A 19818-nucleotide genomic window follows, 5' to 3' on the forward strand; every position below is an offset into this window, starting at 1 on the left:
CTGCCCCCAATCCCTCCCAGCATCAGGGTCTTTTCCAGTGAGTCAACTCATAGGATGTGGTGGCCAAAGTATTGAAGTTTCAGCTTCAACATCAGTCCTTCCAATGAACACCCAGGACTTATCTCCTTTAGGATGGACTGGTTGGATCTCCTTGCAGACCAAGGGACTCTCAAGAGTCTTCTCCAACACCACAGTTCAACAGCATCAATTCTTCGACACTCAGTTTTCTTCACAGTCCCACTCTCATATCCATACATGACCACTGGATAAACCATAGCCTTGACTAGACAGACTTTTGTTGGTATAGTAATATCTCACTTTTCAATATGCTATCTAGGTTGGTCATAACTTTCCTTCCAAGGAGTAAGCGTCTTTTAATTTCATGGCTACAGTCACCATCTGCAGTGATTTTGGAGCCCAGAAAAATAAAGTCTGACTCTGTTGACCCATCTAATTCCCATGAAGTGATGGGACCAGATGCCATAGTCTTAGTTTTCTGAATGTTAAGCTTTAAGCCAACTTTTTCACTCTCCTCTTTCACTTTCATCAAGAGGCTCTTTAGTTCCTCTTCACTTTCTGCCATAAGGGTGGTGTCATCTGCATATCTGAGATTATTGATATTTCTCCCAGCAATCTTGATTCCATCTTATGTCTCTTCCAGTCCAGCGTTTCTCATGATGTACTCTGCATATAAGTTAAATAAGCAGGGTGACAATATACAGCCTTGACGCACTCCTTTTCCTATTTGGAACCAGTTTCTTGTTCCTTGTCCAATTCTAACTGTTGCTTCCTGATCTGCATACAGGTTTCTCAAGAGGAAGGTCAGGTGTGCTGGTATTACCATCTCTTTCATAATTTTCCACAGTTTATTGTGATCCACACAGTCAAAGGTTTTGGCATAGTCAATAAAGCAGAAATAGATGATTTTCTGGAACTCTCTTGCTTTTCCCATGATCCAGAGGATGTTGGCAATTTGATCTCTGGTTCCTCTGCCTTTTCTAAAGCCAGCTTGTGCATCTGGAGGTTCACGGTTCATGTACTGCTAAAGCCTGGCTTGGAGAATTTTGAGCATAACTTTACTAGCGTGTGAGATGAATGCAAATGTGCAGAAGTTTGAGCGGTCTTTGGCATTACCTTTCTTTAGGATTGGAATGAAAACTGAACTTTTCCAGTCCTGTGGCCACTGCTGAGTTTCCAAATTTGCTGGCATATTGAGTGCAGCACTTTCACAGCATCATCTTTCAGGATTTGAAAGAGCTCAACTGGAATTCCATCACCTCCACTATCTTTATTCATAGTGATCCTTTCTAAGGCCCACTTGACTTCACATTCCAGTATGTTTGGCTATAGGTGAGTGATTACACCATTGTTTTTATCTGGGTCATGAAACTCTTCTTTGTATAGTTCTTCTGTGTATACTTGCCACCTCTTTTTTTTATCTTCTGCTTCTGTTAGGTCCATAATTTTGCTGTCTTTTATCGAGACCATCTTTGCATGAAATGTTCCCTTGGTATCTCTAATTTTTTGAAGAGATCTCTAGTCTTTCCCATTCTGTTGTTTTCCTCTATTATTTGCATTGATTGCTGAGGAAGGCTTTCTTATCTCTTCTTGCTATTCTTTGGAACTCTGCATTCAGATGCTTATATTTTTCCTTTTCTCCTTTGCTTTTCACTTCTCTTTTTTTCATAGATATTTGTAAGGTCTCTCAGACAGCCATTTTGCCATTTTGCATTTCTTTTCCATGGGGATGGTCTTGATTCCTGTCTTCTGTACAATGTCATGAACCTCCGTCCATAGTTCATCAGGCACGCTATCTATCAGATCTAGTCCCTTAAATCTATTTCTGACTTTCACTGTATAGTTCTCAAATTGTGTTTTTTTTTTGTTGTTGTTGTTGTTCCATACCGACAGGAAATCATGGGTGGTCATCTGGCACTATTGTTTAAGCAGAAGCAAGCAATATTCAGGCTTCAATTGAAGAAAGTAAGGAAAAACACTAGACCATTAAGCTATGACCTTAATCAAATCCCTTATGATTATTCAGTGGAGATGAAAAATAGATTCAGGGGATTGGGTCTGGTAGCCTGAAGAACTATGGATGGAGTGTAACATTGTATGGGAAGTGGTGGCCAAAACCATCCCCAAGAAAAACAAATGTGAGAAGGCAAAGTGGTTGCCTGAGGAGGTCTTGAAATCAGTTGAGAAAAGAAGACAAATGAATAGCAAACAAGAAAGGGAAAGATATACTCAGTGAAATGCAGACTTCCAGAGAATAGCAAGGAGAGATAAGAAAGTCCTCATAAATGAAAAGTGCAAGAATTAAAGGAAAATAATAAATTTTAAAGAATATAGATATGTTCAGGAAAATTAGAGATACCATAGGAATACTTCATCCAAAGATGGGCACAATAAAGGAGAGAAAAGTCAAAGACCTAATAGAAGCAGATTATATTAAGAAGAGGTAACAAGAATGCACAGAAGAACTGTACAAAAAAGATCTTCATGACCAAGATAATCACGATGGTGTGATCACTGACCTAGAGCCAGACATCCTGGAATGTGAAGTCAAGTGGGCCTTAGAAAGCATCACTACAAACAAAGCTAGTGTGGGTGATGGAATTCCAGTTGAGCTCTTTCAAATCCTGAAAGATGATGATGTGAAAGTGCTGCACCCAATATGCCAGCAAATTTGGAAAAGTCAGCAGTGGCCACAGGACTGGAAAAGGTCAGTTTTTCATTCAATCCCAATGAAAGGCAATGCCAAAGAATGCTCAAACTACCGCACAATTGCACTCATCTCACATGCTAGTAAAGTAATGCTCAAAATTCTCCAAGCCAGGCTTTAGCAATATGTGAACCGTGAACTTCCTGATGTTCAAGCTGGTTTTAGAAAAGGCAGAGGAACCAGAGATCAAATTGCCAACATCCTCTGGATCATGGGAAAAGCAAGAGAGTTCCAGAAAAGCATCTATTTCTGCTTTATTGACTATGCCAAAGCCTTTGACTGTGTGGATCACAATAAACTGTGGAAAACTCTGAAAGAGTTGGGAATACCAGACCACCTGATCTGCCTCTTGAGAAATTTGTATGCAGGTCAGGAAGCAACAGTGAGAACTGGACATGGAATAACAGACTGGTTCCAAATAGGAAAAGGAGTATGTCAAGGCTGTATATTGTCACCCTGCTTATTTGACTTATATGCAGAGTACATCATGAGAAACTCTGGACTGGAAGAAACACAAGCTAGAAGCAAGATTGCTGGGAGAAATATCAATACCTCAGATATGCAGATGACACCACCCTTATGGCAGAAAGTGAAGAGGAAATAAAAAGCCTCTTGATGAAAGTGAAAGTGGAGCATGAAAATGTTGGCTTAAAGGTCAATATTCAGAAAATGAAGATCATGGCATCCGGTTCCATCACTTCATGGGAAATAGATGGGGAAACAAGGAAAACAGTGTCAGACTTTTTTTGGGGGGGACGGGTGCTCTAAAATCACTGCAGATGGTGACTGCAGCCATGAAATTAAAAGACGCTTACTCCTTGGAAGGAAAGTTATGACCAACCTAGATAGCATATTCAAAAGCAAAGACATTACTTTGCCAACAAAGGTCCATCTAGTCAAGGCTATGGTTTTTCCTGTGGTCATGTATGGATGTGAGAGTTGGACTGTGAAGAAGGCTTAGCACTGAAGAATTGATGCTTTTGAACTGTGGTGTTGGAGAAGACTCTTGCGAGTCCCTTCGACAGCAAGGAGTTCCAACCAGTCCATTCCAAAGGATATCAGCCCTGGGATTTCTTTGGAAGGAATGATGCTGAAGCTGAAACTCCAGTACTTTGGCCACCTCATGTGAAGGGTTGACTCTTTGGAAAAGACTCTGATGCTGGGAGGGATTGTGGGCAGGAGAAGAAGGGGACGACAGAGGATGAGATAGCTGGATGACATCACTGACTTGATGGACGTGAGTCTGGGTGAACTCTGGGAGTTGGTGATGGACAGGGAGGCCTGGCGTGCTGTGATTCATGGGGTTGCAAAGAGTCAGACATGACTGAGTGACTTCACTGAACTGAACAAGAATTCACAGAAAAACTATACAAAAATGTTCATAATGACCTGGATATAGAAGATGTTGGAGTCACTTATGTAAAGCCAGATATCCTAGAGTATAAAGTCAAGTGGGCCTTAGGAAGCATCACTACAAGCAAAGCTAGTGTAGGTGATGGAATTCCAGCTGAGCTGTTTAAAACATCCTAAAAAATGAGGCTGTAACAGTGCTGAATTAAATATGGCAGCAAATTTGGAAAACTCAGCAGTGGCCACAGTGCTGGAAAGGTCAGTTTCATTCCAATCCAAAAGAAAGGCAACTGCAAAGAATGTTCAACCTATCATGCAATTGTGCTCATCTCACTTGCTAGCAAGGTAATGCTCAAAATCCTTCAAGCTAAGCTTCACTGTACATGGACAGAGAACTTCCAGATGTACAAACTGGTTTGAGGAACCAGAGGTCAAATTGCCAATATCCATTGGATCATAGAGAAACCAAGCAGATTCCAGAAAAACATCTACATCTGCTTCACTGACTATGCTAAAGCCTTTCACTCTATGGACCACAACAAACTGTGGAAAACTCTTATGAGACTGGGAGTAGCAGATCACCTTACCTGTCTCCTCAAAGTCTGTATGTAGGTCAAAAAGTGGCAGTTAGAATGAGACATAGAACAACTAAAAGGTTTAAAATTGGGAAATGAGCATGACAGTGTATACATTGTCACTCTGGTTATTGAACTTGTATGTAGGAATGATCATTCAATATGCTGGACTGCATAAATCCCAAGATGGAATCAAGATTGCTGGGAGAAATATCAACATCTACAGAATGAAGATGACACCACCCTAATAGCAGAAAGCAAAGAACTAAAGACCAATTGATAAGGAGAGGAGATGCAAAAAGCTGGTGTAAAACTCAACATTCAAAAAACCATTCACCAAAAGGTACTCAACATTCATGGCATCCAGTCCCACCACTTCATGACATATAGATGAGGGAGAAGTAGAAACAGTGGCAGATTTTATTTTCTTGGGCTCCAAAATCACTATGGACCTTGACTGCAGCCACAAAATTAAAAGACACTTGCTCCTTGGAAGGAAGAAAGGCTATGAAAAACCTGAACAGTGTATTAAAAAGCAGAGACTCATTTTGCTACAGAGATCTGTAGTGTCACAGCTATGGTTTTCCAGTAATCATGTACAGATACGAGATCTGGACCATACAAAAGGGTGAATGTCAAAGAATTGAGCTTTTGAACTGTGGTGCTTGAGAAGACTCTTGTGAGTCCCTTATACAACAAGATCAAACCAGTCAATCTGAAAGGAAATCAACCTCTGACCCTTGCTGTCTTAGCTGAGCCATCTACTGAGGGCCAGATGTTTCCACTGCAAAAGTGCCTGACCATGGCAGCTCCAAGAAAATAGTTTGTAGCCTCACCCATGGAGAAGCTCAGAAAAGCAGAAGGCTCCGTGTACCCATGGATACATGCATTGCATTCTCCCCAGCAGCATTGGAGGCCAAGGAATGGGCATTCTGGGCCCTGGAGGAGGGAGATGGCTCAGGGATCTACTGAGGCCACCACTTACCATGTAGGCCTGGAAAGGACAGAGCAGGCATATGTGGCAGACAGCTTGTGACTGGGGTGTGGGAACAAGAGGGAACCAGCTCTGCATGAAGTACCTCACCCAAAATCCCCTGGAGGAGAAGTCCAGCAATAAGATCATCTGAGATGGGATGAAGAGAGTCTATTTCATTACCCCTTATAATTCCTCTGAATGAGGAGGTGGTGGAGTTGGTGGGTCATCACAAACTCTTCCATGGCCTAGACCATCTGCCAGTCGCTATCCTTGGGGCTGCCTCTCCCCAGCTTCAGTCATGTAGTTCTGGAAGAAATTGACAATCATGTGTGCTGCTGTGTCTGGTCCAATGACCATGTAGAGCCAATCATAGGACCCCATGGCCCTGCCAGGATGGCTGATCTCGGGCTGTACATGTGAATTGAGGTGTATCATTCAGAGAATACCCTTGAACTCTAATGGCTCCCAGCTTCTTTCTTTACTAAAAGATGCATTCAGGATATAAAACCCTAGGGAATGTAGCTTGGACTCCCTCAGTAGGCGTAGAAGCCTTAAGGAAGAAAGTTGTCAGCTAAGACCATCAAAGAAGAGGGAAGGGAAAGTCCGAGGGAGAGAAAGAGAAAACTGATGACTTCTGATTTCTTGGGTCCAGTCACAGAGATCTTTTTATTTGCTCTGATTCATGTGTCCTGGATTCCCAGAATCATTTCAATGAGTCTCCCTTTTCCTTGAAGGCAGGTGGAGTAGGGCTTCTCTCAATTTTGATTCAGACTTGGTTCTAGATCCTTCACTCCCAGACACAAACAGAGGCAACCCTTTGTTTCAGCACCATTAAGAGTGAGACCCTTTATTCTTTACTGAGAATAGGGTGTGCAGACCACCAAACACAGTTCACCTGCATCCTGGGATCAGTGCCCAAGTGTGAGTGAGTGTGTGTTAGGAGCGGCCTTATTGATTCCTGAACCACTCCAAGCATTTATACTGCCCGTGCCAGGCCAATCCTGTCATTTCCTCGATCAAAGACTGAGAAATACAGCCTCAGGAAGACGTCACCCAGCATCCAGAACTCTGTAGTTGGACTCAATGGGATCTCTTTAAAGGTGCTATAGCAACGGCGTCTAGAATCCTGGGGGAATCAGATATACACACCAGTCAGCATGAGCCCTTGGTGACTCCCCCCAAAATCCAGACCCAGCACAATTCTTTGTTTTATTTCCCTCTTTTGGTAAGTATCAAGGGGTTTTCTCAGCAGCAGGGGATATGAGAGTTCATCAACCAAAGAGGTCCAAGACATGAGGTTGCCATGAGGAAGGGTAGGGAGTAGGGGAGGAGTGGTAGTTGGGAAACAGAGGAATGAAAGACAACAAAGTCCTACTGTAGAGCACAAGAAATTATTTTCAACATTCAGTGATAAATCACATGAAAAAGAGTAAGAAAATATATATATTTGTGTGTATAACTGAATCACATTGCTGTGCAGCAGAACTTAATGCCACAATGAAGATTAGCCATATTTCAATATAATTTTTTCGAAAAGAACAAGTGTGTCCCTAGCTCTCCTCACTCCCTATTTCTTTCCTTCTGACTCTTGTTCCTTGTTTTCTCTGAAGAGAATGCTGGTTCTCCTCCTACAACCCCACAATCTGTCCTTTATTTAAAAACTTTATTTTGTATTGGAGTATAGCTGATTAACAATATTCTGAGTTTCAGGTGGACAGTAAAGGGACTCAACCATATGTATCCGGGTATTCTGGTCCCAAAGACACCCCTCACATCCAGGCTGTCATATAACTGAGCGGAGTTCCCTGTGCTACACAGCAACTTGTTGTTGGTTATCCATCTTAAATAGAGCAGTACCCACAACAATTTCTTGAAACTTTAGCTAAGGAACTCTGTAAAGCCTCCTTCAGTCCACACTTACCCTCTCTGGCCACTCCAGGCTTGGTTGGGTAAAGTACTCTTGTACCCCATCCCCACTGGTCAGTCCATAGCCCTCATCTCCCCTAGTAAGTCCCCAGTGCCCCAGTGCAGATCATCTTGAGATTCTATTTGCATGGAATCCAGTGCAGTTTTGCTTAGAATCAAGCAACCCTCCATATGGCTCAATGAGTTTCTGGTTTTAGAATTCCTGAAATTCCCTCTTCCTCAAAGCCTTCTTTGAGCCCATCAGCCTGCTATGAACTCCCACTTGGAGCTGACATGATGCCTCTGCCCTGTGCTGGGGCTGAGCAGGCACTGTTCACCCTTTATTCACATTATCATCCAACCTCCCCAGAGGGGTTGGGTACCCCAACTCACAAAGGAGGCACCTGGCCGGAGCAAGGGGAAGATACAGGCAAGAACTAGCCTGACCATGTAATTTATCATCCAAACCAGGAAAACTCTGAGAAGGGAAGGGAGCCTGTTAACTTATGCTGGGACATCACACTGGGACTGTCCCCAGCCATTCTCCTTGTAACATGGCCTATTTCAGGGACTGCTAGTGCTGAGTTTCATGTTCATGCACCTCTGAGTTCAGATTGAATTGAAGCTCTTTGAGGACTGAGGACCTCAGTGTTCCCCTCTCCCTGACTCCCACCACGCCATATGGTGTGGCATCTCCACATTTATTTCAGGAAGATCAGTGTCCCAAACGGCCCTTTACTTTCAAGTGTTTGGTTTTGTGGGAGGCACTGGCCCAGCCACAGGGCTCAGCAGCATCTGCAATGGTTTGACATGGCCTCCAGAGGGTACCCACCTCCCAGCAGTAGCCCAAGGGTTCCTGCAAGCTCCAGTTTGAGAACCAACCCTCAGTATTGTCCCCTCACCTTGAGGATGTAGGCTCGACCTGGCACTGGGTAGTTGATGCCGTTGATGGTGAAGGTAATAGAGGGCAGTGTATTGACCGCAGAACATGAAACATAGTGCTGTTAGAGAGAGAGGGTAAGAGGTTGGCCCTGGTGATCCTTGTTGTGTGTGGAGACTGGGAGTGACCCTGGGGCATGACCCTTCACCTTGGAACGCCATGGCTTGGCCCTGATGAGCTTCTGCATGTTATCGACCAGTGGTTTTGGGCCTTCGATGAATGCTGTCCCGATGTCAACAAAGGCCACGCAGCCTCCAGAACAAGCAATAACCTTTCTTTCAATGGAGATGCTGAGAGACAAAGGAATAAAGTGGGCAACAAGGTCACTCTGAGCCTCCCCAGAGTTGTTCCCTTCCCTACTGTCTCCTAAACAGCCCTTCATCTCTTACCCTCTTTTCCTTTGCTATCGACACAGTAACTTTCTTGACATCCTTGAATGTAGTACTTGAATACACCAGGATCTTTTGTACCTTGACACAAGCTGGTCTTCTTTCCTAGAAGACCACTGCACTTTGACTAGGAAATTTCTTCTCATCTTCCAGATTCCAGCTTAATTTTATTGTTTTCAGGAAGCCTTTGCCCTGGTGTTTATAAGTCTCCTGTCTTAGTCACTCTCTGTAGACCCTTCCTCATGTCTGATGCTGTTATTGCTGCTAACTCACTTCAGTCATATCCAACTCTGTGCGACCTCAGAGAGGGCAGTACACCAGGCTCTGCCGTCCCTGGGATTGTCCAGGCAAGAGTACTGGAGTGAGTTGTTATTGCCTTCTCCTCCTCATGTCTAGCACGTACCAAAGTCACAATTCACTACGTGGGTGAGTCACTTCATGTACATCTGCCTTCTTAGATGTGAGGGCGAGTTTTATTCTCCTTTCCTCCCTAAAGTGCCTGTCACACATTGGATGTCCAATGCTTCTCTGTTCAATGAGTGAATGAAAACTTAGAAAACAATAAGTAACTTCTAGAGAGCTGTATCTGGTGGGGAACAAATAATGGGTCGCACACAGAGTGAAGATGGAGATTCACAGGGGCAGCAGATTCTCATAGTAGGGGCAGAGAGGGGCTCCTCTTGGAGAGGGTGTCTACCAGCACTGTTCCTACAACCAGCTCAGACCCTGAGATCCTGGCCAGGAAATACATGACTAGCCCATAGAAACTCCAAAGGACAGGTCAACTTTTGTCTGAGGGTATCACACAGAATCCTATCAATTATGCCTCTTGTCCTCAGGTCACTCCTGGATCCAACCTTTCTGATCCTCTGTAATAGCCCCTGTCCCACTGTGTGCCCAAGAACTTGACGTGTCTTTTCTATTAATTGCTTTCACGTCTTAAGACTGCAGGCAACCTCTCTCCACTGCTGGGTAGCTGCTCCCTAAGAAGACCAATTTTCCCCATTTTCTCAGGACAGTCCCTGTTTTTTAATTGACATTTATCTGTACTGAGAATGGATCTGTACTGAGAATTTCCTATGTCCTAGGTAGCCATGGACAGTCGGTCATCTTACCATAACTCTGTTCAGGCTGGAGATATTCTCCCTGATCCTCTGTTCACCACACTGCAGAGTCCTCTAACCATGCTCCCCACCTCAAAGGGCAGTGGGTGCAGCTTTCTCCCAGCTACACAGACCTCTCTGGTGCCTTTTAGGACCCTGATCTGAGTGATGCCCAGAAGGCCTGGGGATTATGAACCCATGGGTTGTTTGTGTATCTCTGTGCTTGTGTGTTTGTTTGTATGTGTGTGTGCATGTTTCTTTGTGTGTGCTTATGTGTCTCTGACTAGCTATGCATGATTTTATGTGTTGCTGTGTATGTTTTTATGCATCTGCTTGTGTGTTTCCATGTTTCTGTGTGTCTGTCTGTGTCGTTGTGGGTGGTGTATATATCTGTGTGACTGTGTGTCTGAGAATGCATTTGTGTGTGTCTGCCTGTGTCCATGTACAGTAGTGGGAGCATCACTTGGGCTGACCCTCAGAGGGAGAGGCTTACCTGTCCATGTGTATAATCCAGTTTCCCGCTTGGATCAATGGTACCCAGTTGAGCTTTCCCTTGTAATAGCGATGGTCCACCCCACCAAACATCACCACACTGCCCTCCTGCTTGTCTCTGTAGAGAGAAAAAAGGGGGCGATCCTTGGAGGACAGTAACAACAGCACTGCCTGAGAGCTGTGCTTGTCCACCCACCAAGGCCCTAATAAGGTCCCCATGTACAGATGCAGAAATCGAGTCTAGGAGAGATTGAGATCCAGACTGAAGTCTGTCACTGGCTAATGAGTGGCACAGAGGAGGTTAAAAAGTGAATCACTTGGCTGGGCTCCACCCACTCTGTCTTCTGAAGACGCCCTGGACCTCCAGTGACCTGAGTGCTCAGACACCCTCAGAGGACAGGGTGCTGAAGTGTTTTGGCTTTCCCCTTGTCCACCTTGTCATTTTTCAGGAAAATCAGGCCTGGGAGTTCTAAGGGTATGTGTTCAGGTCACCCAGCGTCATTGGCTCCAATGGCCTGTGATTTCTACTTTCTAAAGGGCCCCAAACTCAGAAGGGACACAACCTCTGCTCTCCCTGTCTTGAAATGCCTCATATTTCTTGAACAAGGGGTCCCACATTTTTCTGTCCCACACTTTCGTTTCTCACTGGCTCCCACAAATCTGGTAGCTGGTTCTGGGCTCCCAGTGAAATGCTAATGAGGAAGGAAAGATATCCACCATCCTTCTCCTTTCTTCCTTCTATAATTCATAAGCAAATCCTAATGCCTTTTACTTAAACTTGTTTCCTGTTGCCTTCCATTATCCTGTCTCCTCACTCACCCCCCTAGACCAAGTTACTGGTCTTGAGCCTAGGAGTAGGCTTGTGTTCCAATAAACTTTTATTTCTAAAAGCCAGGGGTGAAGCCAGGTAGGGTCCTGGGTCCATAGTTATCCTGGGTTAGATTATCTCTCAGGATACTTCTTTATCGAGTGTTCTATAATTTTTGTGTAACCGAAAGCATCCTACGGCTAATTTGGTGAAAGGGATTGTCCATCTCACACTTACTTGCTCAAGTAGAAGGCAAAAACAGGTTCAGAAATGGCACCTTGATTCTTCAGCTTGTCAAAGATAGGGATTGCTCCAGAAGAAGATACGTTGGGGTAGTTCAAGCCCAAGATGCCATCAAAAGGTATATGCTCAAGCCCGTATTCTGCCATGCTTAGACTGAACGGCTGGTCAGTGCTTACAAGGTCCCCAATCTGTGGGAAAGAAGAGTGTTCCCACTTACAGATATATAAAGTGGGGCTAGGACTGGGCTGGGATGCATTGCCATTAGATCCTCAGAGAAGAATTGAGGCTGGGCTCTGTCTTCAGTGCCTGACAGACAGTGAGATCAAGCTGGGAGGATAATTGGGGTTCCATTTGAGAGAGGCTGTGAATTTTATAACATCTGCCCCTCTGAAAAAATGCCACTTGAGTGAGTCATCTTGGCCTCGTGGCTTCTGTACAGGTGGGGCAACCAAGAGTCACGCCAGGTCCCATTGGTGACACATTATGGACAAAACAATTGAGAGCAAGATAGCCTTCTCTTTGACATCACTGTGACCTAAGGACAGGAATGGACTGCATTTTCTGTAATGTACTGTGGATTCTGCATCTGTCCAGGAAGACAGAAGCTGAAAACACAATCTTGCTTGCAAGGTTCTATGAAATTACTGCCTGCAGAAATCACTTTTGGGGATATGTGTATATTTATCTGAGTGTGTATGAGAGAGAAAAGAGAGAGCACAACTATTCAAGTATTTTGGGGGAGGCAGGCCATAGGTTTTTTAGACTCTCAAAGGTCCTCTAGAGTGAGAAATCATTTATCAGACCCCTTGACTTCTCAGGCCACCAGTTTCCCACTCTGGATACCTGAAGCCATTGACCACACTGAGGGTCCTCAGATGAGTTTTATCCTGTCCACAAACACCCCACAGCAAATTCAGTCCTGAAAAGCCAGCCTAACTCCAACTTTTACCACACATGTACCATCAGGAAGACCTTGCTGTCTGCACCTCAGTTTCCTCATATGTCTCATGAGCTAATCAGAGTAACTGCTGTGTGGCATTGTTGCAGATTAAACCAGTTATCACCTGAAAGTGCCTGGAACAGTCTGTGAATATAAAAGTGGGTGCTTTTATCCTTTTTTTCTCCCTCCCAGCAAAATGAACCTTGAACTGCTCATGGGCAGAGGAGCTGCAAATCCACACCTCAAACCACTCTCTGTATTAGCTAATCTGCTTGTGTGTCACCATGGGCACTGCCTCCCCAGAGACATGATCCTGTGGATAAGATGGCCAATATCTATGGGAGTTAGGCTAGGAAGGGTCCTATCAGATGGTCCTGCATCTGTTTTTCAAGCAGTGGTCACTCCCTAGCCAGTCCTGACTCAGCATATGTTACACTGTTACCCGAACTGTGTCATGAGCAACAACTCCTTTAATTCTCCCAGATCCATAGGTGATGCTGAAGGTCTTATTGGTAAGCCGGAAGGTGGAAGACTGAAGATGTCTGAATCTAACATGTTTAGCTGTAGACACAAGAGATGAGTGTCATCAGGTGCCAAGGATGGAAACAGGGCGGCAGCACAAGTGAAGGATGGTCCGGGTATGGGGTGTCTGTACTCACAACAGCCTGGGCTGGTGCAAAAGTCAGAGGGCACCCACAAGTCAGATGAGCCTGTGTCAAGGAAAACCTGGAACTCCTGAGGGGGTGTTCCAATGGTGATATTAGCCAGGTAGACCAACTACAGGGAGAAGGAGGGAGGGGGTTAGTGCAGAACTGGCTACCCTCTATTCCCTAACTGCTGCCTCCCTCTGGGTGTCACATATCTCTTAAGATCACTTTCTAACCACCGTGCAGGTCACAGGCTTTGGTCACAGTGGTATCTGCATTTGATATATTTTTTTCTGTGCTACATTGTATGCAGAATATTGACTCTATGACCAGACTTTGAAGTGGTTCTGCCTGCATGGGAATCCCATAGGCATAAATACTGGGCCTCCACGACAGCTGGACACCCAGGGAAGTCCTGGTGCCTTCATTTGAGCAGCTCTGTAGTCTCTTCAAACCCAGCCTTAGCACCCGCGTCTCCAGGAGGTCCTTCTTGATCAACCCCAGCCACTCCCTCCAAACTCAGACCACATCCAATCAACACCACACAGGTGACCCTTTCATTTGACATGTATTTACTCTTTGTCTATCTCTCAGGTTGGCATGGGCATTCTTGAAGTTAAAATAAGCCCTTTGTCTAATCTAAAAACAGTAACCGCAGTGATTCTTATGTCCATACACGGAATTCAGGTTCAGTAACTTTTTAGTGCTGTCATTCTTGCATCTGTGGAAACTGAATTCCTCTGCCTGGGGATTCACAGTTGCTCTGCAGTTGGTTCTACCTTTTGATCAGTGATGGTTCACTCTTCATCTGTAACTGAGTGGCTCACTTAGTTCAGAAGGAACAATCACCCTCAAACAAATGACACATTTTTGACACAGAAATGGATATTTACCTGCCACCTGGTAATTGCCATGCCCAGTCACAAAGACCAAGAGTTTAGGATGAGAGTGCCTTCTCCTCTGGTTGGGGGTCCCTGTTTTCCAGTGTCTCTGCCTCCTGCAGGAACCTCATCCACATCATCCCACCTGGCACCTCCAGATAAGCCCCAGTGCTAGGCTAGAGCACCAGGGGGCACTGTGGAGCACCATCCTCCCAAAATACTCACATCCTTGATGTTTCTCAGCGGGTGACTAGTTAGATTTGAGCCACGAAAAGAAATCTGGGACAGTCTGTAAGCATGTTCCTTCAGGAAATTGTTCAGCATGTTTTTTCCACTGAGGGCTTTTCTCATGGTCTTCACTCTCCTTAGAGGTATTCTTTCACCGAGCATTTGACACAGAAAACAAAGAAGATGCTACAATTAGCTGTCAGTGTTAAGATATAACTGTCATTGTAACGGCCCTGTGTATTTTCTAATCATTTTTATGAAGCACATTATTATCAGAATTTTATGCATATACCATGGCAAAGACATAGATTTCAATACAGGTTCTGTTCTGCAATCTTAGGTAAGCCATATGACCATGTATGTCTCAGTCTCCCCTTTGGTAAAAGGGTAGAATGTAACAATACAAACCCTCCAAATAGGATATCTTGGGGATAAGTGAAGTGATGTATATAAAGTGAAAGTGAAAGTGAAGTCATTCAGTCGTGTCCGACTTCTTGAAACCACATGGACTATAGCCTACTAGGCTCCTCCATCCATGGGATTTTCCAGGCAAGAATACTGGAGTGCATTGCCATTTCCTTCTCCAGGGGATCTTCCAGTCTCAACAATGACACCCATTAGCATTGCTATTGCCATCTCACTCATTCCTTCTCATAGAATCTCAAAGAAGGAGGTAGAAGGGGGGCTCATCCTCTTTTACAAGGGAGCAATTTGAAATGCAAGAGGTTTGGTGAGTTGGCTGTGGTCACACTGCTTGTCAGATATAAAACAGTGTATATAAAACAGTGTATCTTTCTCCAAGTTGTCAGAGAAGAGAGAGTTGAAAGAAGAATCCAAGATATAGGGAAAAAGTAAGGGAAATTCAGAGGCTTGAGAAAGAAGTAAGAATCAAATGAAAAGTTAAAAGAAAACAACACAAAGAGAAATACACTCCCAGTGACTTCCAAAGAGATGGAGAGATAAATGACAGTGATACAGAGATGCAGACATAGGCATATACACACTGAAGTAGATAGGGAAAAAAGAGGACATGTTGAATAAAATGTAGAAAGTGCTATTCCACAGGACCACATCGACATCTGCATAGACTGTGCACTGAACTGTTAAAAGGAGTTGCATTTTCAATAGGTCTTGACATGACTGGACTGTAAGATTTTTGCAACCCAACGAAGACCTTGGGATCCACATTTCCCATAGAAAGTTACTTATCAATAAGTAAGAGTTGAGCTTTAAGACTCTTAGGGAAATATTCCATTCCCTTCTAAACCTGATCAGTGGAAAAATAATCAGATGAAAAGTAAAATCTGAAAAAGGAATATGATGCAACTTACAGTCCCCATACTTACTTGACTATGCACTCTGAGAAGGCCACAAGTCCGAGGACCACAAGCCACTTCATGCTTCTTTCCTGCATCCAAGTACTCAGGGAAGTTTGGGTTCTTAGAATGTAGTGGTGACCAGGAGCCCCTAGTTATATATGCTCTGACCTACCCTAGTATTCCCCTTTAGGCCACTAAAAGATCTGAAAACACACACACACACACACACACACACACACACACACAGCTCTTGATTAAATCTTTACCTTCATCAGAGTCCTTGGTCAGTGGCCTTTGAAGCTTCTCAGAATACAGGGAATTGAACTGTAATCTCTTCCTTGAAGCTTGGCTGGAAAATCAAACTGATCTTCATGGACATCTAAGAAGACAGAGAACCTTGCCTACATGGAGAAAAAACTGCTGAGAACACCATGAAAATGGATACTAGGGGCCATGCTCAGCATTCGTGGTTTCATGTCATATTCCTAGCCACTTCATGAGATATGCATTGCTGTCTTCACTGGAGAGGAAATTTCTAGGAGGATAAGTTGTCAAATGACAAAGTGAAGTCTTCAGTGACAGCCCAGGGACATGCAACTGACTTAAGGTAGTGGGTCTATTGGCAGACATCAGGGTCACCTATGATGCCAGTCTGCATCAAAGATTTAGGGCAGAGCAATACTTCACTTGCATGGTTTCTGTACTGGAAGAAATGTCATACACATCCACAAAATATTTTATATCATATAACAACTGTACAAGGAAGAAATGTGTGCTAGGTTCTGGGTTAAAGGCTTCAAAGTCAAAGTTGATCAAGACAAAATTAGTCTTTGTTTTAAGAGATCTAGAAGTCTAGTTCTCACAAGCTCATGTCCCCAGGAGGCAGGAGATATGATACTAGGACTAGGTGGCCATGTTGGAATTTGGGCAGCACAGGCCTGACCACTGGGAACAGCCTTTCCTCCACTTCACCCATGCCAGAAATCAGGCAAGTTGGCCATGTTTTCAAGAGAATACAAGTTTGGATATTTATGTACAATCTTTTTAATGTTAGCAACTAATTTTTTTGTTCCCCCCCCCCCAAAACAAAAAAAATGGGAACGAAATCTCCACAGTGATGTTCTGGAATCAGCCTTCAGTCTCTGAAATTTTTTGTTTCTGGCCTAGAGTTGGGAGTGCAGTAGGGACAGAGAGAAATTTAATTCATGTTGGTTGATGTAAAGACTGAATGCACACTAAACATGCTGACTCATTGGAAAAGATCCTGATATTAGGAAAGATGGAAGGCATGAGGAGAAGCAGAAGACAGAGGATGAGATGCTTGGATAGCATCACCAAGTCGATGTACATGAGCTTGACCAAGCTGTGGGAGTTGGTGATGGAGAGGGAAGCCTGGCATGCTGCAGTCTATGGCATTAAAAAGAGATGGACACAACTGAAGGACTGAACTGAACTGAACAAACTGAGAACAAAGACTAATAAATCTAATTGCATCAGGTTGTTGACTAGCTACCTATAACAACACATTACTTAAGTGGCTTTAAAATTCAGACTTATGACTCTACATTCAGAGTGGAATATCTTCTAAGGAAAAACGAGAATACTGCCCATCTAAAACAAAACCAAAGAAAACCAAAAGAAAAAAAGGATAGGGGGGTGGTCTTAAGATGTTGGAGGAATATGATGGGGAAACCACTTTCTCCCCTACTAATTCATCAAAAGAACATTTAAATGCTGAGTAAATTCCACAAAACAACTTCTGAATGCCGGCAGAGGACATCAGGCACCCAGAAAAGCAGTCCATTGTCTTCGAAAGGAGGTCTGAAAAAATATAGAAGACCAAAAAGAGACAAAAGAGGTAGGGACAGAGCTCCGTCCCTGGAAGGGAGTCTTAAAAAGAGAGAAGTTTCCAAACACCAGGAAACACTCTCACTGCCGAGTCCGTGGCAAGCCTTGGATGCACAGAGGGCAACATAACAGGGAGGAAAAATAAATAAATATTTAAAACCCACAAGTTGTGAGTCCAATGGTAACTCCCCCAGTGGAGAAGCAGAGCAGACACCTGCACCCGCCACTAGCAAGCAGGGACTGGGCAGGGAGGCACAGGCTGCATTGCTTAGAGTAAGGACAGGGCCTGAATGCCCCGAGGGCAATCTGAGCAAACTAACTAAGGCTAGCAAACCAGACTGCGGGATAGCTACCACGCTCAAAGCCCTAACCTAAGACTCCACCAGGCCCGCACACAGAACAAAGGACTGAACAGAACTAGCCCCGCTGCAGACCATCCCGTTCGAGTGACAGGCAGCCAGAGCTGGAAGGGACCAATCGCAGCCCCAGAAATGCATTATCTACCAAACTGTAAACAGCCTTCTTTGCTAACTAAGACTTCTTGGGGTTCTGGACGGTCAACATCCGCCTGAGAAGGTGCACCAGTTGTACACCCAGAAAACTGAGCTGCAGGTACAGGGGAGGTGATAAGTCACGGTGACTGCATTCAACAAACACCTCATCACCTGAGCTGCTCCGACCTGGGAAGGGCACAAAACACAGTCCCAACTGAGTCTGTGCCTCTGAGAACTACCCGAGTGCCTGAACTTGAGTGGCTTAGACCTGGGAGGTGCATGCAGCCCAGGGCTGGCCTCAAATGGTTCCCAGCGGAGCATTCTACAGCCTGAGCAGTATGGGAATGGAGGGCATATGCGCCATGAGCAGGGGCAGGCCCAGTGTGGCTGAGGCACTGCAAACACATGCCAGTGTTATTTGTTTGCAGCATCCCTCCCTCCCCACAGTGCGACTGAACAAGTGAACCTAAAAAAAGTGTCCACCACCTCCCTCCTTGTGCCAGGGCAGAAATCAGACACTGAAGAGACCAGCAAACAGAAGAAGCTATAACAGAAGGAACCACCTTGGAAGTGACAGGTGCAATAGATTAAAATCCTGTAGTTAGTACCGACTACATAAGAAGGGGCCTATAGATCTTGAGAAATATAAGCCAGACCAAGGAACTATCCAAAAATGAACTGACCCCACACTGTCCACAACAACAGCAGAGAAAGTCCTAGATATATTTTTACTATTTTTTTGATCATTCTTTTATTTTTTTAATTTTTTTTAAATTTTTAGTCCTCTATTACTCCTTTAATTTTCATTTTTATAACCTACTATTACTTTCCAAAAAAAAAAGACCCTATTTTTTAAAGCAAACTTCATATATATATTTATAATTTTTGTGAATTTGTCTTGTTTTATTTTTTTTCTCCTTCTTCTTTTCTTTATTATTGTATTTTTGAAAATCCAACCTCTAGTCTAGAGTTTTAATCTTTGCTTTTTGGTATTTGTTATCAATTTTGTACCTTTGAGAACCAAATCTTCAGTCCCCATTTTTACTTGGGAGCGAGATTACTGGCTTGACTGCTCTCTCTCCCTTTGAACTCTCCTTTTTCTCCACCAGGCCTCCTCTGTCTCCTCCCTCCCCCTTCTCTTGTCTACTCAACTCTGTCAATCAGCATAGTGTTCCGGACGGTGGAGAACACTTAGGGAACTGATTACTAGCTGGGTCTTTCTCTCTCCTTTTGATTCCCCACCTTTTATCCTCCTGGCCACCTCTTTCTCCTTCCTCCCTCTTCTCTGTATAACTCCGTGAATATCTCTAAGCAGTCCAGATTGCAGAGTGCACATAAGGAAGTGATTACTGGCTCGCTTGCTCTCTCCTCTTTTGATTCCACCTCATCTCATTCAGGTCACCTCTAAATCCCTCCTCCCTCTTGTCTTCTCCATGTAACTCTGTGAACCTCTCTGGGTGTCCCTCACTGTGGGGAAACTTTTCATCTTTAACAGATGTTTTATCAATGGTGCTGTATAGAAGGAGAAGTCTTGAGACTACTGTAAGAATAAGACTGAAAACCAGAAGCAGGAGGCTTAAGTCCAAATCCTGAGAAAACCAGAGAATTCCTGACTCTAGAGAACACTAATCGACAGGAACTCATCAATCACTTCCATACCTACACTGAAACCAAGCACCACTCAAGGGCCAACAAGTTCCAGAGCAAGACATACCACACAAATTCTCCAGCAACACAGGAACATAGCCCTTCAGTATACAGGCTTCAGTATACAGGCTGCCCAAAGTTACTCCTAAACCATTGACATCTCATAATTCATTACTGGACACTTCATTGAACTCCAGAGAGAAGAAATCCAGCTCCACCTCCCCCGCCCCAGAACACCGACACAACCTTCCCTAATCAGGAAACCTTGACAAGCCACCTGTACAACCCCACCCACAGTGAGGAAACTC

General features: G+C 44.2%; 1 protein-coding gene across 1 annotated transcript; it reads right to left on the reverse strand.

Moving 5' to 3' along the window:
* Nucleotides 1-6602: 6602 nt before the first annotated feature.
* Nucleotides 6603-15601, reverse strand: PAG19 (pregnancy-associated glycoprotein 19). Its single transcript, NM_176628.1, is given in 9 exon segments — nt 6603-6752; nt 8434-8532; nt 8620-8761; nt 10457-10573; nt 11501-11694; nt 12889-13007; nt 13106-13223; nt 14200-14350; nt 15549-15601. Coding segments are annotated over 9 exon segments (1143 nt in total).
* Nucleotides 15602-19818: the final 4217 nt, after the last annotated feature.

The sequence above is a fragment of the Bos taurus genome, chromosome 29, assembly GCF_002263795.3.
Source record: "Bos taurus isolate L1 Dominette 01449 registration number 42190680 breed Hereford chromosome 29, ARS-UCD2.0, whole genome shotgun sequence".
In the NCBI taxonomy this organism is placed as follows: domain Eukaryota; kingdom Metazoa; phylum Chordata; class Mammalia; order Artiodactyla; family Bovidae; genus Bos; species Bos taurus.